At 34.9% G+C, this 19,088-nt stretch overlaps 1 protein-coding gene across 5 annotated transcripts in view; it reads left to right on the top strand.

The window, feature by feature from the left end:
* The window catches only part of Usp37 (ubiquitin specific peptidase 37), an 80,428-nt gene that overhangs the window by 19,157 nt on the left and 42,183 nt on the right, over nucleotides 1–19,088 (top strand). For all 5 annotated transcript variants that reach the window (XM_077803564.1, XM_077803574.1, XM_077803579.1 and 2 more), the window contains 5 exons: nucleotides 1,129–1,301; nucleotides 1,615–1,689; nucleotides 7,490–7,587; nucleotides 9,453–9,537; nucleotides 16,740–16,898. In XM_077803564.1, the coding sequence (XP_077659690.1) occupies nucleotides 1,129–1,301; nucleotides 1,615–1,689; nucleotides 7,490–7,587; nucleotides 9,453–9,537; nucleotides 16,740–16,898 (590 nt within the window). The remainder of the gene's footprint in view (nucleotides 1–1,128; nucleotides 1,302–1,614; nucleotides 1,690–7,489; nucleotides 7,588–9,452; nucleotides 9,538–16,739; nucleotides 16,899–19,088) is intronic.

Raw genomic sequence — 19,088 nt, 5'->3', positions numbered from 1 at the left:
CCAGGACCTGGTGCATGCTAAGCAAAGGAGCTACATCCTCAGCCCTGAACTTTGAAAATTTATCACCCTCTGAAAATAAATTTTAACTTTTAGCCCATTTATCCAGGTGACCTTAGAGGTTTATTTTCTATCTTAAGATTGTAATTATATAAGAAGATTATAATTGGACATGTCTTCCATAGAGAAACACATAACTTAAGTGGCAGAATGTTCACCTAAAGCACTATTTCCCAGCTAATGTGTTTACATTACTGTACTCTCTCTGAATGTTCTTGCTTTGTCTACAAGGTAGATTCTTTGATTCATCTTCTGTCAGTGGACTCTTTCTCATCTTCCTTCTCATCATTATATATGTTTTATTCCTCCAAACTCAAACCTCCTTAAGAGGCACATGACTGTGTGTTAGCACACAGAATTTGGTGTTCAAGTTGTGGCAACCAAATGTCATTGTTGCTTTTTTTTTTTTTAAATAGTGGTGCTAGGGACCAAATCCAAGGCCTCTTGATGCTAAACTTGGGCTCTACCACTGAACTACACTTCTAGCTCCTGTCACTCCATCTTTACTTATCATAATCATGGTTGTATATTTTTCTCCAAAGATTAATATTCATGCTGACCACTAGAACTATGTCTTTGTGTATCTTTTTTTTTTTTTTTAATTAATACTTCAGAGTGTGGATCTTGCCTCCTTCAGGTATGCTGTGGAATTTTTAAGTTTACAAGAATATTATAGGAAAACAGGGATCAAGCTCAGTTTCTCACACATGAATATGCATTAGAATCACCTGGAATGCTTTTAAAAATGTATATGTCTTAGGGACTTGAGCTATAGCTAAATGGTAGAGCACTTTCCTAGCAGGTGCAGGGGCCTAGGTTTGATCCCCAGTAGTGAAGTGTGTGTGTGTGTGTGTGTGTGTGTGTGTGTGTGTATACATACATATTTATATATATTGATGAATATATATAATTTATATATTGATGAATGAGTTTCATCCCAGACCAATTAGGCTAGACTCTACTAAGATAGGTCTGCAGTTATATTTTTTTAAAGCTCCCATCAAGAATCATAGGTCTTAAAAATATTGCAATTAATTTGAAGATTAACTGGCTCAAACTTCATTCATACAGGCCTCTTCAAAAAGAGGAAGTTTGGAAAATAAAGATGATGTTCCATTTCGAAAAGTTCTTGGTACTCCTGGTAGAGGATCGATTAAGACAGTAGCAGGAAATGGAATAACCCGGACAATTCCTTCTTTGACATCAACATCAACACCTCTTAGATCAGGGTTATTAGAAAACCGGTAGGAAAAATTTTCCTTACTTAATCATTTGATTATCTGCTTATAAATATCTTTTAGGCCTTTTAGAAATTTGAGAAAAAAATTTTTTTCAAGTATACACTACATTTTTGTAGATAATTATAGGTATTTGTCTTATGTAGTTTATGTCAGTGAAATGTATGTATTAAGCATGCAGATATACAGTATATTCATTTAAATATGGTATAGAGAATTAGTAGTCATGTTTTCTGTCCTTAAATATATTTGTGTATAATTTTTAATGGTATGAGATATTACCTTTTAAAAATAATCTTTTTTTCTTCATTCTCTATAGCACTGAAAAGAGGAAAAGAATGTTATCTGGATCAGAGCTGAATGAAGATTACCCTAAGGAAAATGATTCATCATCGTAAGTTGCTTTAAGAACCATTTTAATACTAGTTGAGGGTTTTTTCTTTTTTTTTTTCTTTTTGGTATGTGGATTGAACTCAGGGCACTTATCCACTGAGGCACATCTCCAGCCATTTTTTGTATTTTATTTAGAGACAGATTCTTGCTGAGTTGCATAGGGCCTTCCTAAGTTGCTGAGGCTGGCGCTGGGTTTGAACTCATGATCCTCCTGCCTCAGCCTCCTGAGCCATTGGGATTACAAGCCTGTGCCACCAATCCTGGCCCAGATGAGAGTTTCTTATAACAACTAGGATAAGATTAGAGGAATGTTCAGTTTGTGGGACATTCCATAGATTGAAGATTTAAAGTGTTTTGGTGACAATGGGTTGTAGGTTCAATGGAGGGAATTCATCCATTGCTGTTGCCTTTGTTTCATTATACTTGTTCTTTCCTGCCTAAAATTTGGAATACTCACAGGAAGACTACAGCCAAAGAACTCCAAATACTGTTTCTTGCTATTTGAGTCTGAACCTATCCTTCCTTCCTTCTATTATTATTATAATTATTTTACCTTACTTGCATAAGTAGTTAGCCTGGGGTTAAAAGATTGTGAGCCCTTCATAGGTTGTAGGCGAGGAGCGTTCATCTTTCAGGGATATTTTCTGGGTTGGACAAAAGGGAATAGATCTGCAGCAGGGATGTCACCAACTCATAGTCTTCTTTCTTAACACATGAGGATTTTTTTTTTCCTTCAAGATGAGAATACTTAGTACATAGTCAGTACTTAATATCTCAATACTTTAATAAAAATCAGTTACTATTTAACTCATTTCAGATCAAGGGGTCACAAGAAAGGAGCTAGAAAAAAGTCAAAGAAACTTCGAATAATAATTGGTTCTGATGCTGTAATAGATATGAAAGTCTGGGTAGGTGATAGAATGGGAACCTGAAACTATAGTCACCTGATCTGAGCCTCTGGTCACCATGTGCTTTTCAGGCCATTGTTGATATAATTGCCCATTGCAATTATGTGGGAACCATTTTACCAGCAAGCATGAGAGCACCAAGTGGTACCCTAGTGAATTTCCTTTATTCTGAACAGATTACTCTCTGTCCTTATTATGTAGCAGCAACCTTTCCTCTTAATAATCAGTCATTTACCTCTACTGTTGAACCCCAACACAGAGAAAAGACCACTGAGTCCAAATTTTTTTTCCAATTTTAAATCAAATTAAAGCAATCTTGTATTTGTGTACACAAAGAGAGTTGATTAGCGTCTGTCTCTCCTAACGTGGGCTAGAGACCAGCACCCCACCTCTCTAGGAACAAGGTTTTATAGCACAGAAAGTTGCAAAGGGGAGTATCTTGAGAACTTACAGCTAATAGGATTTTGATGAGCATAATAATACAAAGGCAGATAGTAGGTTAATGATCTATGTGGTATTTCAAGGTAGGGAGTAAATTTAGATCCCAACATCAGAATTTATGAGGTTTCAGAGAGAGTTGTTATCTTGTCAGGGGGAGCCAGGATTTATGAGGCACCATAAGGTTTTAGAGAGGGTTATTATCTGGTCAGGGAAAGCCAGGCATGGGTGAGTTCAAGGCACGGGCAGGAATTCCAAACAAGTTTAGAAATTTCAGTAATTTGTAGTAAAACAGAAATTAACTTTTCATGACTTTGTGACAAAATGGCTCCCAATATTAAGATGGAATTAGGCTGGGTTCCTCACTACTAGGGTGGTAACCTCTTTCCTTGTCGCTCTGCCAGGATGAGGGGCCCAAAATGACTAGGTAACAGCTGTAACTTTAGTTTTAATTATTTTGTTACTGTGCCTCCTGCTAAAATATCTGAAAGTCAGAGCCTATAGCAATTTAAATTAGGGGGTGGGGGAGTAGGAAACAAATTCACCAAGTGAATTTTGAAAATAATGGTGAGTGGGATTACTCCTACTTCTAACCCTTGGTTCAGAGATCCAGGTATTCTCTATAAATGTAATGATTTGTTGATTTAAGGTGTAGATTGAACATCCCTAGTCCAAAAATCTGAAGTCCAAAATTCCAAAATCTGAAACTCTTTGAGTCTAACATGACACCTCAAATGGAAAAACCCACATCTGACCTCCTCACAGTACTTTAAACACAGGTTACACTAAAAATAATTTATAAAATTATCTTTAGGCTAATGTGTATGAGTTATATATGAAACAAAATAATTTTGTGTTTAAATTTTGGTCCTATCCCCAAGCTATTATATGTATGCAAGTGGAAAAACCCACATCTGACCTCCTCACAGTACTTTAAACACAGGTTACACTAAAAATAATTTATAAAATTATCTTTAGGCTAATGTGTATGAGTTATATATGAAACAAAATAATTTTGTGTTTAAATTTTGGTCCTATCCCCAAGCTATTATATGTATGCAAGTATTTCAAAACATTAAACAGTTCTGGTTCCAAGCATTTTGGATAAAGGATATTCAACTCAATCTATATCTTGAAGGGCATCACATTCCTAATAAGATCATCTCTAAGCTGCACTTTTAAAAGCTATTATAGTATGCCACCTAAAACTGTCTCAGATTTGACTTAGATTTCAAATTATGTATGTATTTATATTTATACATATATATGAATACTTATAGAAAAATATTAAGAAGCTATTGCAGTGCCTACCAGGCTAGCAGCTTTGGGACAATAACAAACGTGATAAGATGAGTTGATTCTGTGGTCATCTGCCCTTGTCTAATCTTTTCTCCTGCAGAGTAGACTCCTTGTGAATGGAAACCTATTCTGTAGCTTTTATCTGGGCCATCATGGCTGTTTTATTCATGGGCCCTTTATGGAAGTATTGGAATGAGTTAGGTCAGAGATTAGCTGACTTCACTTGATAAGTTAGCCTGCTGCTTGATACTGTCTCTTTATTGGAGTTCTCTGGTAAAACAGATCTTTACCTTTGTACATACTTTCATAAACCTGTCCATATACTTCCAAAAATAATTTCTGGATCTTCCTTGCCTTTGACCATCTATCTAAACTCCTTGCCACCACCCAGGAATCCATGTCCCACTTTTTTCTCACATGAAGTGGATAAGGAGATGCATTTCTCAGAACTCTGCCCAGTAAAGGATTAACCCTTACCATTGTCTTTCAGAGAAGTAATTTAATGGGGCTATAATTCATTTTCATTTTGGAACAGTGTCCTGAGATGATCCATCCATATTTATTTCTTTCCTTTCAGCTGATCTTGGGAATGTCCTAGGCCTGTTCTTGTTGTCAGTTCCTGATTACTTGGGCATAATCCAAATAGACCTGCTTCCTTTTTTTGATGGATCGATGCTGTGCTTCTCTGATCTTATGACTTCATGGATATGGTAGCACCCAGATCATGAGACTTACCTCTGGGTACATAGTCCTTTGATGACCAATAGGCAAATGCTTAGACTCTTCCAGGGCATAGTAATTTGCCAAGAGTAGTATGCCACACTGAGCACAGTGGTGCACACCTGTAATCCCAGTGACTCAGGTAGCTGAGGCAGGAGGATCACAAATTCAAGACTAGCCTGGGCAACTTAGCAACACTCTTATCTCAAAATAAAATTTTAAAGGAGCTAGGTACATAGCTCAGTGGTAGAACCTTCCCGGGTTCTGTTCTCAGCATACCATACAACATACACACACACACACACACACAAAAAAAATTATGTCATATTTTATAGATGATGTGTTAACTTTCTGCTGCAGACAGCATAGTTTTGCTCTAGAATTAAGGTTCCAGGCTTCACCTCTTCTGTGGATAAGTGACTCTGCACACTGTCTTTGTCCTGAAGTTGGTATTTGGTTCCACAGAGCCTGTAACCTTCTCTCTTGAGCATATCAATACTCCTAGTAACAACTAACCAGTCCCATAATCTTGATGGTTATTATTTACTCCATATCACTATTACTATATAATAAACCGCTTCGTAATTTAGTAGCTTAAAATAGTAACTATTATTGCTTATTAATTTATGTTCACCTTAGTTCTGCTTACTTGGGCATGGCTTGGCCTCTAGTGCTTGGATTTTCTGACTTTCCCATGCATCTATAGTCATTAGGTGGATTGGTTAGGGTTTGACTGGTGCAGTCAAACTTCATATGGTTGGCTGTTGGCTGGCTATTGGTTTTGGTGATTGGGCCATGTATCTTTTGCCATCTAGCAAGCTGGCATGGAGTTACTCATATAACAGTGATGGGGTTCCAGGAGAGGAGAAATTTACAAGACACCTTTAGACTTAGGATCTGAACTCACACATTGTTACCTCTATCACATTCTTTGTGGAAAGGAAATCAAGCTAACCCCATTAAAGGATGAAAGATTAGACTGTACTTCTGGATGAGAGGCATGGATACAGAGGGGAATAAAACAACTTTATCGAGGTACAGTTTACACATCTTAAAATTCACCTGTTTTACATATACAATTCAATGATTTTTAGTAAATGTATTCACTTATATTCTATCACTGTAATCTGGTTTTAGAACATTTCTGTTACCCCAGTACAGTCTGTTTTACAATCATTCTGCCAAATTTTTAAATGTTGTGGAGATTGCATTAGCCATGTCCATTTTTATTTATCCTGTCCCGATTGAGCACAAATGAAATTCTTAGGAATTATAATACTATTGGATACCATAAGTATTACTACCAACAGTGGAATTTCTGTTGCCATTGTCAAATAAGTGCCCCAATTCCAGAGCCTTATCCTTAAAGTATGCTTCCTAGGCCCACTTCTTGTACCAACTGTTGTAGATCAGATTCCCCAAAATTAGACTTTGAAATGGAGGTTAGTATACCAGTGAATTATTAAGGAAATATTCACAGGGGAAAACAGGAAGGGAGCAAGAAAACCAAGGTAGTGAAGGGCAAGAAATGAAGCATGGTTGTGGTCTTGGACCAAAATCACACAGAGGTTAGACTTCATCCTGGTCCTAGAGAAAGTATCTCATACCTTGAGGGCAAGCCTAGTTACTGGCTCTGAAACATTGATCTATGATGATATGAGGGTGTAGAAGAGAGATTATAAAAATGGGGCCAGAGGGGTTTTGAGTGGAGCACTTAACATTGTTAGCCATTGACTTAATTCATGATGATTTCCCTAAGTTAGTACTTTTATCCAAAACATGAACTTTTCATTTGAATGGACACTGTCTACTTATGAGTTTCGGTATCTGGGAATAATGGAGGGGGAAATGGGCTTGTTTGAGAAGGTTTAACTTTATATTTATTAACTTAAAATACTTTGATTATTATAAGATGAACTGATAATGACATTTAGTAAATAGTATTATAGATCATACACAGTGAAAAAACATTTTGGGTTTTTTTTTTTGGGGGGGGGGAGTGGGAATTGAATTGAATTCAGGGGCACTCAGCCATTGAGCCACATCCCCAGCCCTGTTTTGAATTTTATTTAGAGACAGGGTCTCACTGAGTTGCTTAGTGCCTTGCTTTTGCTGAGGCTGGCTTTGAACTTGTGATCCTTTTGCCTCAGCCTCCCAAGCCACTGGGATTACAGGCATGTGTGCTACCACACCTGGCAAACATTTTGGTTTTTGTTTAACTCTTTATACATTAAGCTAGCTCTTGGTAATAAAAAGTTATTTTCATAATTCTTAGCTAATTCACTGAGCACTTGAAGATTTAACAACCTCATTGCCTAACTTTTAGGCATGTCAATGACTTGGGCACTTGAAATGTAAATTTTTTAATGACAACTGTTAAAATTATTAATATCTTTATATATTTATATTACATTGATTTAAAATTATTAACTATAGGAACAACAAGGCTATGACAGATCCCTCCAGAAAGTATTTAATCAGTAGTAGAGAAAAGCAACTGAGTTTGAAACAGACAGAAGAAAATCGGACATCAGGTAAGTATAGGTCTTCTATATAAGATTTATTTGATACTGTATTAGATTAGAAATAAATACTTAAACTGGGACATATGTCTACATTATTCAGGAATAATGCGCAATTCATTAGTAGTTATTAGGCTCTAATTCGTACCCAGTATTAAGCCAAAGAATGTGTGTGTGTTTGTGTATGTGCGTATTTTTAATTTTATTTCTTTATTTTTTGCAGTGCTGGGGATTGAACCCAGGGCCTCACACATACTAAGCAAGTGTTCTACCACTGAGCCACATTCCCACCCTACTAAGATATTTTTATAGTGTTAGAAATATAAGGAAACTTGTATTTTATATATATATATATATATATATATATATATATATATATATATATATATATGAATGATCCAGGCTTTACCTTCTTTCTCTTTTTGACTGTCTAAAATTAAGCTCTTTTGTTGTCACAGCTACTAGGACCATAGATTGAATCAGAGAAGTTAAATTGGTTGAAATAAAAATTAATCAATGTTTCTACTTATAAGATAATCTTATTTAGAAGACATTGAAAGTGTTGTCTAAAGCCGTTGTTTAAAATTGCCTTATAATGCTTTTATAAAAACTGAAAGGATGTTTATGAGTTTTTGTCAGATGTTTCCCACATTGACCTATGTGTCTGATTATATGAAATTCTTAGAGATTCGGATATCTGGTAGTGATTGGAATATTATGTCAGCTTAAATTGAATCAAGCTAAAATATGTTGTAGTTTTGATAAATTGATAATGAAGAATTTACTTAGGTCTCTGAAGTGTTCTCCTATTAGTGGTTTGGGATTGTTATATTGATTCCTACAGAAAGAAGTATCCAATATGAGTTTTAACTCTGAAATATTTAATACTTAAATGATATAAACTCAACTTGTTGGTTTTCAGCTTTTATAATCAGCCAATAGTTAGAAAGCAGAAAAATATATGTTCCTTAACTTTAATAATGTTGAAGTTAAGGAAAATATAGAAGTGTATGGCTGGAGCTGGGGCTCAGTGGCAGAGCGCTTGCCTAAAACGTGTAGAGCACTGGGTTCCATCCTCAGCACCACATAAAAATAAACAAATAAAATGAGGGCATGCTGTCCATCTACAACTACAAATGTGTGTGTGTGTGTGTGTGTGTGTGTGTGTGTGTGTGTATGTGTGTGTATGTACACACACACACACACATGTGCAGTAGAGTCACAGGGTTAATCAGTAAAAGAACTAAAGTTAACACAACTAATAATTGGTTGGAGAGAGGAGACAAAAAGTATCCTCAGTACACATCTTTGTGGACCTCAGTTTGGGGTCATGTGAATGAAAATCTTCTAATTTTCTATAATGAAGAGTCAACTGATACTGTTTAAAATGAATACATAAAGAAATAGTAGAAAGGCAGTGGAACGAGATGGATATCATTATTCTAAGTACATGCATGAAGACACAAGTGGTGTGACTCTATGTTGTGTACAACCAGAGATATGAAAAATTGTGCTATATGTGTAATATGAATTGAAATGCATTCTGCTGTCATATATAACAAATTAGAATAAAATTTTAAAAAAGAAATAGTAGAAAGCGCAGACTTCTAGCACTGTATAGAAGAAGAAAAACTAAGTTTCGAAAAATGGTTAGAAACTAGAATCAAAAGTTTATAGAGCTTTTGGGGAAGGGTACCTTCCTTTACTATTCTTTTCCCATAGTACTTAATCTCTAAATATACATGTGTTTTAATTTGATGAAAACAAAGGGAAAAAGACAGTTTAATGTAAACAAGCCCAGTATATAATTTATTATTAAATGAATTTGAATGGTTGATTTAAATGTTAAATTTTTCCTTTGTTTGTTTGTTTTGTAGGGCTTTTGCCTTTGCAGTCATCATCATTTTATGGTAGCAGAGTTGGGTCTAAAGACTACTCTTCTGGTGCCTCTAACCTAGACAGGTATGCATTAATTGTGTGCCTTATGGAAAATTTGAAGAGCTTTCTTTTTCAGAATTTTGAATGGTGGAATAGGCTATGCATTATATTTCTAAGTGAATTCCCTAATTTAAGCATATCAAAATTAAATGAGATACATAGAATTTTGACAGTTCAGTTAGAAATTACTTTAGAACTGTGTTAGTTTGATATCTCTCGCTCTACTCTCTTGCTCTGTCTCCCTATTTTTTTTTTTTTTTTTTTTTGTGGTACTGGGGATATAACACAGGGGCACTCTACCGCTGAGCTACTCTCTAGTCCCAGCCCTTTTTATTTTTATTTTTCATTTTGAGATAGGGTCTTGCTAAATTAGTGGCTCCAAGTTTCCTTAAATTTGTGATCTTCCTGTCTCAGCCTCTCAAGTTGCTGAAATTATAGGGATGTGCCACTATGCTCAGCTCTAACTTGATCTCTTTTCAAAAATTTTTTCATCAAGTGAATAATCTTAGATCTCAGAAAACTTACACTGAGGCCACAGGTTGTGATTGGTGATATTATCAGATTCTAGACCACACTGTATTTTCCATCCTCCCAAGTAATGAGCCTAATAAGATTTCTCCTGAGGCCTTTTTAATGATGCCTTTGTTTCCGGTGTATTTGTTAAGCTGCTTTCTAAAAATTAAGGTTTTTCTTTTATTGGAAAAAGCTAGTCCGAAATTTAATTGTTGATTCTATATATTTTTTTAGGTTTATTGGATACATATAAGACAACTGCTAAGCACTTGTTGAGAAGGCATGATTGTAGAATGTGGTACAGAGGGGTGATGGTTTAAAATGTAAAAAGTGAAGGTATATAATATATATGCATGTATAATATATGTGGTGTGTAATGTATATGCTGTATGATGACCTGTCATATTTTGTCTTTTTATTGGAGGTTAATTCAAAGTGATAAAGACATCTTATTTGTATAAAATGATTAAGATGAAGTAAACAACTAGATACTATATTATATATTTATGTATATTCAACCTTGTGTGGTACCTCTCAAGTGCTTTATGACTACAGTGGTAACTAAGTTATTTATACTTAAAATCTTGACTTATTTCGTCTCATTAGAAGAATTTTAAAGCAATTGACTTTTTTAAAAATGCCTAAATTTGGTTTGCAAATGGTTTATTAAATACACAAATTTATTAAAATAGAAGAATGAGCATATTCGTTCCAGATAGGAACATTTGGGAGAAAAATCATGTTAGTGCAAAGCTACCCTCAAATATCATGTGAAAATTTCCAGATTGGTGTGAAAACCAATAATAAGCAAAAACTAAAGTCATAAGGCACAGGGAAGACACAAAATGAAGTCAAGTATTGAAAACTGGGCTTCAAAACCAGAATGAGGTTGGGAATTGTGACTCCATTTAGAAGATATGAAGCTGTGTATCTAGAACAACTCTCTGAGCTAATAAATGAGAGCAAAACATTTCTGTATAACTACCTGTTGTTAGACTTTTAATTTGCTGCTTACTGATGCTCTCTGAATAGAAAACAAAAGATTCAAAAATGGGACTTACAACAAATGGCATCTGCTTCAGTGTTACCTATATAGGGGCAAGAATTAAGAATCCAAAACATAAATTCCTGTGTTCAGTAGAAGACAAGGCAGAGGCAATTACCAAGAATTTGGTAAAAAGAAGATTGTGGAATGCAGTAGAGTGAGGAAGTGATCAGTATAAATAAAATTAATAAGATAATTAAGTTGGGCTTCTTGGTCTATCCTCCATGTCTTCTGAGTATTACAGGAAAAAAAGATGAAGGAGAATGAAGGCAAGGAATAGTCAGAGAAATAATGGATAAAAATAATGAAAGTCCTCACATTGAAAAAACCTCCACAAATGCCAAATAACAAATATTCTTTTAAAAAATCATTATAGAAGATGGTGGCTAAATAAAAATTTAAAAGAAAATAATGACCTTTATAGAAGAGAAAGTCAGATTGACATAAGCAACCATAGGAATAGAAGACAGATGGTAACAGATTTATAGCATAAAAATTCTATACCAAGTTAAATTACAATTGAAGAACATAGACAAAAGAATGTTGTTTTTAGATATGCAAAAACAAGGGAACTAAACAAAGGAGTAGAAAAAATAAGTGAGCCAGGAAGTTTAAAAAGCATATTTTAAAAAGCTAACTATTTTTAGCATGTTTGGCTAATAAGTGCATGTGGTATAAAGTTCAAAAGACATTGGGTATATACAGTAAAAAAAATATTTCTTTCCTATCTCCTAGTTTTCATTATTTCTTTCCAGAAGCAACCACTGTTAACAATGTCTTTTTGAGGTTATTCTATGTATATAAATACATTTTGATAGTTGTTGTGAAATGGGAATTGGTAGGATTAAAAGTAAAGAATGAGTAAAATATTGGACAATGAGAAGAAATACAAGAGGGAGGAAGGGTACAGAGATATTAAAACATTTAAAGTTCCTTATTTATGAAGCAGCTGCAGTTAAGTTAAATAGACACATTAAAAAAGATTGTGGGCTGAGGTTGTGACTCAGTGGTAGAGCACTCGCCTAGCATGTGTGAGGCCCTGGGTTTGATCCTCAGCACCACATAAAAATAAGTAAACAAAATAAAGGTATTGTGTCCAACTACAACTAAAAAATAAATATTAAAAAAAAAGTTAAAGATTGTTTCTTGCCAAGGTGAAGTACTAGGGACTGGTTTTATCTTCTCTCCTGAAATAGCTAAGAATTTAAGACATTGGTTATCACAGAGTGGACCATCATCCCCTGAGAGATGCAAAACAAATGAAATGAATCTTATGACTGCCCCAGCTTACTTCGTAGAGGTTCCCAACTCATAGCACTGGGCGAGGGAAACAGGCAGAGCCCTGTGCTCTGCCTACATTGAGGAAATAAACCTAGGAGTCCAGGGAGGCCAGCTGATTAGAATTTACACAGCAGAATACCAGAGGGGACAGAGCTTCACAAAGAAAGAATTGCAGAGATCTGTAGAGGATCTTCCTTGAGTATTTAGTTGAATAATGTTTGTACCTTGTTTGGGGCTGAGAATATCCAAGGTCAGGGAAAGAACCACTCAAAAAGATGTAAGGAAGGGGGCTGGGGTTGTGGCTCAGTGGTAGAGCACTCGCCCAGCACATGCAAGGCCCTGGGTTCAATCCTCAGCACCACATAATCAATAAATAAATAAAATAAAGGTATAAAAAAAAAAGATGAGAGGGGCTGGGATTGTGGCTTAGTGGTAGAGTGCTCGCCTAAGATATAAGGAAATAATACTTGATGTTCACAATAAGCTAGGCATAATTTCTGTTCCTAGTAGCAGCAGTTTGAAAACTAAGAAAGGTCTTGACTTGTTAGTGAGGAAAATTATCACTAGACCAATTTCTGTTCTGGTCCCACAAACTAAACCTTAAAAGCAGGACCCTGAAAGACTGTTCCCAGAAAGTTAACCATATCCCAGAACAGAGTTAAAGAATGTTTGTAGAAATATGAAATATCCATCACCTAAAAATGTAAAATTCACATCTACCTGCCATCCAAGAAAACATTAGTAGACATTCAAACTAGCAGGAAAATATAAACTCTAAGGAAGGAGGAGATTCAATAAATACTGACTCAGAAATGACATAGATGGGCTGGGGATGTGGCTCAAGCGGTAGCGCGCTCGCCTGGCATGCTTGCGGCCCGGGTTCGATCCTCAGCACCACATACAAACAAAGCTGTTGTGTCCACCGAAAACTAAAAAATAAATATTAAAAAAATTCTCTCTCTAAAAAAAAGAAATGACATAGATGATAGAATTAGTAAACAGATATTTATATTCTGCATGTTGAAAATAGAAGAACAAACATCAAATAGACATAGAAGATACCATTTTTTTTTTTGTACTGAGGTTTGAACTCAGGAGTGTTTAACCACAGAACTACATCACCAGCCCTTTTATATATATATATATATATATATTTTTTTTTTTTTAATGGACACAATAGCTTTATTTTATTTATTTTTATGTGGTGCTGAGAATTGAACCCAGTGCCTCACATGTGCTAGGCAAGCACTGTACCACTGAGCTACAACCCCAGTCCCCTTTTTTTATATTTTATTTAGAGACAGGGTCTTGCTGAGTTGCTTAGGGCCTTGCTAAGTTGCTGAGGCTCCCTTTGAACTCACAATCCTCCGGCCTCAGCCTCTGAGCTGCTAGAATTATGGGCATGCAACACTGTGGCTGGCAGAAGATATCTTTTTTAAAACTTAAAATTTTAGATATCAAAACTATAATGCACTTGAATGGTGTGACTCTACTTTGTACAACCAGAGATATGAAAAATTGTGCTCTGTATGTACTATGAATTGAAATGTATTCTGCTGTCATGTATAACAAATTTGAACAAATATTTAAAAAAAAAAAAAACAACCCTATAATGGGGCTGGGATTGTGGCTCAGCGGTAGAGCGCTCACCTAGCATGGGCACGACCTGGGGTCAATTCTCAGCACCACATAAAAATAAAGGCATTGTGTTGTGTCCATCTACGAAAAAGATTCTCTCTTAAAAAAAAAAAACCTACAATGCAATTTGAAAAATACACCAGATTAATAGCAGATTAGATAGTGCAAAAGAAAAGATTAATGAATTTAAACAATAATAATAGAAACTATCTACTGTGAAACAAAGAGGGGAAAAAAAAGACTAAAATATTAACAGAGCTACAGTGAGCTGAGGAGTAGCTTCAGGTGGCCAAATACCTCTCTCTCTCTCTTTTTTTTAAAATGTTTATTTTTTAGCTTTAGGTGGACACAATCTTTATTTTATACTTATGTGGTACTGAGGATCGAACCCAGTGCCTTCTGCATGCTAGGAAAGCGCTCTACCACTTGGCCACAACCACAGCCCCCCAAATATATCTCTTAAATTAGAGTCCCCAAGGAAGAGATAAAAAGTGAGAAAACAAGTATTTCAAGAAAATAATGTAAAAGATTTTCAAGTTTATTGAATAATATAAAACCACAGTGGAAGAAGCCTCATAAAGCATACTGAAAGCTATACCAAGTACAGTATAATTAGTGCTTAAAACCTGTGATAAAGGAAATCATTGTAAAGATACTGGAAGAAAAAAAGACATTAAGGGCCTGGGATTGTGGCTCAGCTGTAGAGTACTCGCCTGGCATGTGGGAGATCCTGGGTTTGATTCTCATTACCACATAAAATAAATAAATAAAATAAAGATATTGTGTCCAACTATAACTAAAAAAAGTATATAAAAAATAATAACTTAATTGAAAATTAAGTATAGAAACAAAAATAAGCAGCCGGATGCAGTGGCACATGCCTGTAATCCCAGCAGTTTGGGAGGCTGAGACAGGAGGATTGATAGTTCAAAGCCAGCCTCAGCAAAAGCAAGATGCTAACCAATTCAGTGAGACTCTGTCTCTAAATAAAATACAAAATAGGGCTGGAGATGTGGCTTAGTGGTCAAGTGCCCCTGAGTTCAATCCCGGGTTCCCCTGCACCAAAACAAAAACAACAACAACAAAAAAATAGTGCCTAATGCATGGCCTAGCCAGACAATAAGTAATTTGGAGCAACTGGTTTTCCTTATAGGAAGGTAAACCATGAAGCTGGGTGTGTTGATGCTCACCTGAAATCCCAGCTAGTTATGAAGCTGAGGCAGGATTATGGCAAGTTTGAGGTCAGCTTCTGCAACTGAGCAAAATCCCTGTGTCAAGATTTTTAAAAATGGAAAGGGCTGGGGATGTGGCTCAGTGGTAGAGTACTTGCCTACCACCTGAGAAACTCTTATTAATCCCCAGTACATGAAAGGAAAATAAAGTAATTTGTATTCTTTTCTCACAACATGACAGGAAAATGTGAATCAAAGACTTAAGAGAGAGGAGAAACAAATTTAAAACTAATGAAAATACTGATGAATATTTCTGTGAGCTTATGGCACAGGATGATTTCTTTTAAAACACACACAAATCAAAGCCATGAAAGAAAAAATAAATTTCACTACCAAAAACTTTTAAACTTAGATATATGATAGGCAAAGGATTATTGTACAGAATATGTAAAGAACTACAAATCATTAAGAACCCAGTGTAAAACAAAGTATATAGAAAAGCATTTCAAAGAAAAAAAATATAAAAATATGTTCATTGTTAGTGGTAGTCAGGGAAGTGCAAAATAAATAACATCAAGTTCAAGTATCACTATTCTGTTTAAAATTAAAACTTCTAATAATAAGCAATGGAGAAGTGAGAAAATAACAGTTCATTTTGGTAGAAATATAAATTGCTTTTGGCTTTTTGGAAAACACTGTATCTAAGACAATTAAAAATACCTTGAATATTTCCACTTAGAAACATATAAACTAGAAGTTTTTCTTAAGGAAATTGAGTAGGAAATGTTTGTTGTGTTGGTACCAGGCAGAACTATACCTTTCAGGGGCAAGAAACTGGGCTTTACCTTTTGTTGCTCCACAAACCCAGAGTGAGATTGGCAGGAAAATAGATTTTATTCAAAGTCAGCTTTGAAGGAAGATAGAAACTTTTTTGTTTTAAATTTCTGTCTTTGGAAAATTCAAGAGCCAAGAAAGCTTTTATAAGAGGCAGCAAAGTGGGACAAAAGGCATGTGCAGATTTAAATATCCTGTGCTAGACAGGCCACAGCAGAGGGCAGTTCCTATTCTCAGCTTCCTTGTCATCCTTCAGGCCAGGAGAAGCAACTCTTCAGCCTTTACTCTCAGTATGAGGAAATACAGGATGCTATCAGGAAGTTGTTCTTATAGAGGGACCCTTAATTTGTCTGTTTCAGTTGACTGCCTAAATCTGTCCAAGACTAGGTAAACTAATGTGTGATATCTCTAAAATGGATAAAAGTGAATAATAAAGTATAATTATATAGTTTTAGTGTAATTATATAGTTTTCCTCAAGCCATTAACTTGGATTATTTTGCTTATGGGTTAAATATATATATAGTATTATAAACCTCTTTAGCTCTCCGTCCGTAAACTTACTAATTCATATTTATGAGTTTCCCCTCCAAGTGACTTTAATTACCATTTTACCATTATTACCCTAAGTTTAAGATTTCTTCCCCTAGATAGTGACTTCTTTGAATCTACTGGAGTACGGTAGTAACTTTCAAATTTTTATTTTGCTTCTTCCTTATTTACTTTTTTTTTTTTTTTTTAATAGGACTGTTTCAAGCCAGACTCCCTCTGCCAAAAGAAGTTTGGGATTTCTTCCTCAGCCAACTCCTCTTTCTGTGAAAAAACTGAGGTGTAACCAGGATTACACTGGCTGGAACAAACCAAGAATGCCCCTTTCCTCTCACCAACAGCAACAACTGCAGGGGTGGGTAATTTTTCACTTTCTGTTTTATAAAATAATTCAATTGAATTGTGCTATGTTATAAAAAAATAATGAAAGGAGTCACATTAATTATAGCTCTAAAATATTTACAAATTAGATCACTTATGAAAGATTTCACACATCCATAAGAAATGTTGAGTCCATTATCTGATCTCCAGATGATTTTTTGAAGTATATATAATTTTCTTTTTAAAGGCAAAAACAAAGATTCTCCAAGCTCATACACTGCCTCTTAGTACTGATATACTTTCAATGTCGTTTTTAATGTATTCTCTTCAGCACCTTTATGATTATATTTTTGTTAGACATAAAAAATGAGATCATAATATAACTGAAATAATGATAGTAGCTGTCACACCTAAAGTGTTTATTATGTGCCAGATTTTGTATTCTAAGGGTTTAGTCCTTTTTTCTTTAAACCCTTTCAACAGCTATGTCAGATAGATATATTAAAATTCTGCTTTTATACATTTAAGTAGCTAAGGTTTAGGAAAGTTAATTAACTTGCTTAACGTGATATAGTCAATAGGACAGCAGTGTTAAATCCAGGCAGTTGGACTCCAGTTGAATTCTTAAGCATTGTGCTATATTGTTTGTTCTCTAATTTTTCACTGCATAATAATTCTTATGTATTAATACAGAACTTTAAACTATGTTAGTATGCATTTTAAGTTTCTCTGTTTTCCAAATATAACCCAAGATAGAATGAACATTTATATGTGTGTTTGTGTATACACACACATACACACATATGTTTTATAGTACTTCATGAAACTTCTATAGGATAAATTGTTGAAATTGTTAAGACTAAGGAAAGCTGTTTTGTTTATTCATTTATTTTTTATTGGGGATTGAACCTAGGGGTGCTTTATCACTAAACTACGTCCCCAGCCCTTTAAAATTTTTTATTAAATACAGTGTCTTTATAAATTGCTTAAGGCTTTGCTAAGTTGAGCATTGACGGGTATCTTCAACTTAGCAAAACCAACCCTATCTCAAAATAAAAAGGGCTGAGGATGTAGCTTAGGGGTAGGGCGTCCCTGGGTTCAATTTCCGGTACCAAAAAAAGTGTTCAGGACCAGGGATTCCTTTTTAAAAAAATATGAGTAGAAAACTTCCAGGTCTTCAGGATAAAGGAGGCTACCTAATTTTAGAGTTCCTTACAAAATCTGTTTGTTTGTTTGTTTGTTTTAAAAGAAAGCCATGAAATCAATGAGGAATGCAAAGAGGAGCACACATGATACATGCTTTGGCATTACCAGGAGACAGTACATCTTTAAATTACCTTCTAAGTAGATATGCAAGCAAAATTCCTGTGTAGTGTTCCTGTTTCTGCTGTCTAAGCTTGTAAATATTGAAAGAGACAAGAGACTCAAGTATTTACATGAAAAAAAACATATACGAGGGGAAGACTTATGAAACCTGAAGAAATCATTCTCAGAAAAGGAAAATTAAATATTAACTACCAACATACTAAATTTAGATTTCAATGTTGGTAGTTGTTTAAGAACATTCTTAGAAGCTGGGTATGGTGGTGCACACCTGTAATCATAGCAGCTTGAGAGGCTGAGGCAGAAGGATCTTGAGTTCAAAGCCAACCTCAGCAACTCAGCAAGGCCCTAAGCAAGTCAGCAAAACCCTGTCTCTAAATAAAATTTTTAAAAGGACTAGGGATGCAGCTCAGTGGTTAAGCACTCCTATGGTCAATCCCCAGTACCAAAAAAAAAAAATCAAGCACGAAACTAAATATCAAAAAGGTACCTTCTACCTAGAAACTCAAAAAATCATATTAAGAGACTCTTGGGTTAAACAAACAAATTGCTGATATTCTGAAAATGAATAAAATTGGAAATACTACATACCATATCCATGGGATACATTAAAGTGTAATCATCAGAGAAAAATTAGTGGTGCGAATGCATAAGTATACAGTCTTAAACCAAAGAACACCTGTATATATCAATGCAAATAAAAGATTGAAAATAAATCAATTCTGAGTTCCAAATGAAAAAATAACAAACCAAAATAAAACACAAAGAAGGACGTAATAAAAATGAAGAGAGTTGCATGAAATGGTGAACTAAAAAACAGTGAATCATATTAACAAATCAGAGTCCATAGTGCCCAACTTACATTGGTTCAATTTAGTATTTTTTTACTTTAAAATGGTAC

The sequence above is a fragment of the Urocitellus parryii genome, chromosome 1, assembly GCF_045843805.1.
Source record: "Urocitellus parryii isolate mUroPar1 chromosome 1, mUroPar1.hap1, whole genome shotgun sequence".
NCBI lineage: Eukaryota > Metazoa > Chordata > Mammalia > Rodentia > Sciuridae > Urocitellus > Urocitellus parryii.
Note: the sequence above shows the minus strand (reverse complement) of the source record. Positions and strands in the feature narration are given on the sequence as shown.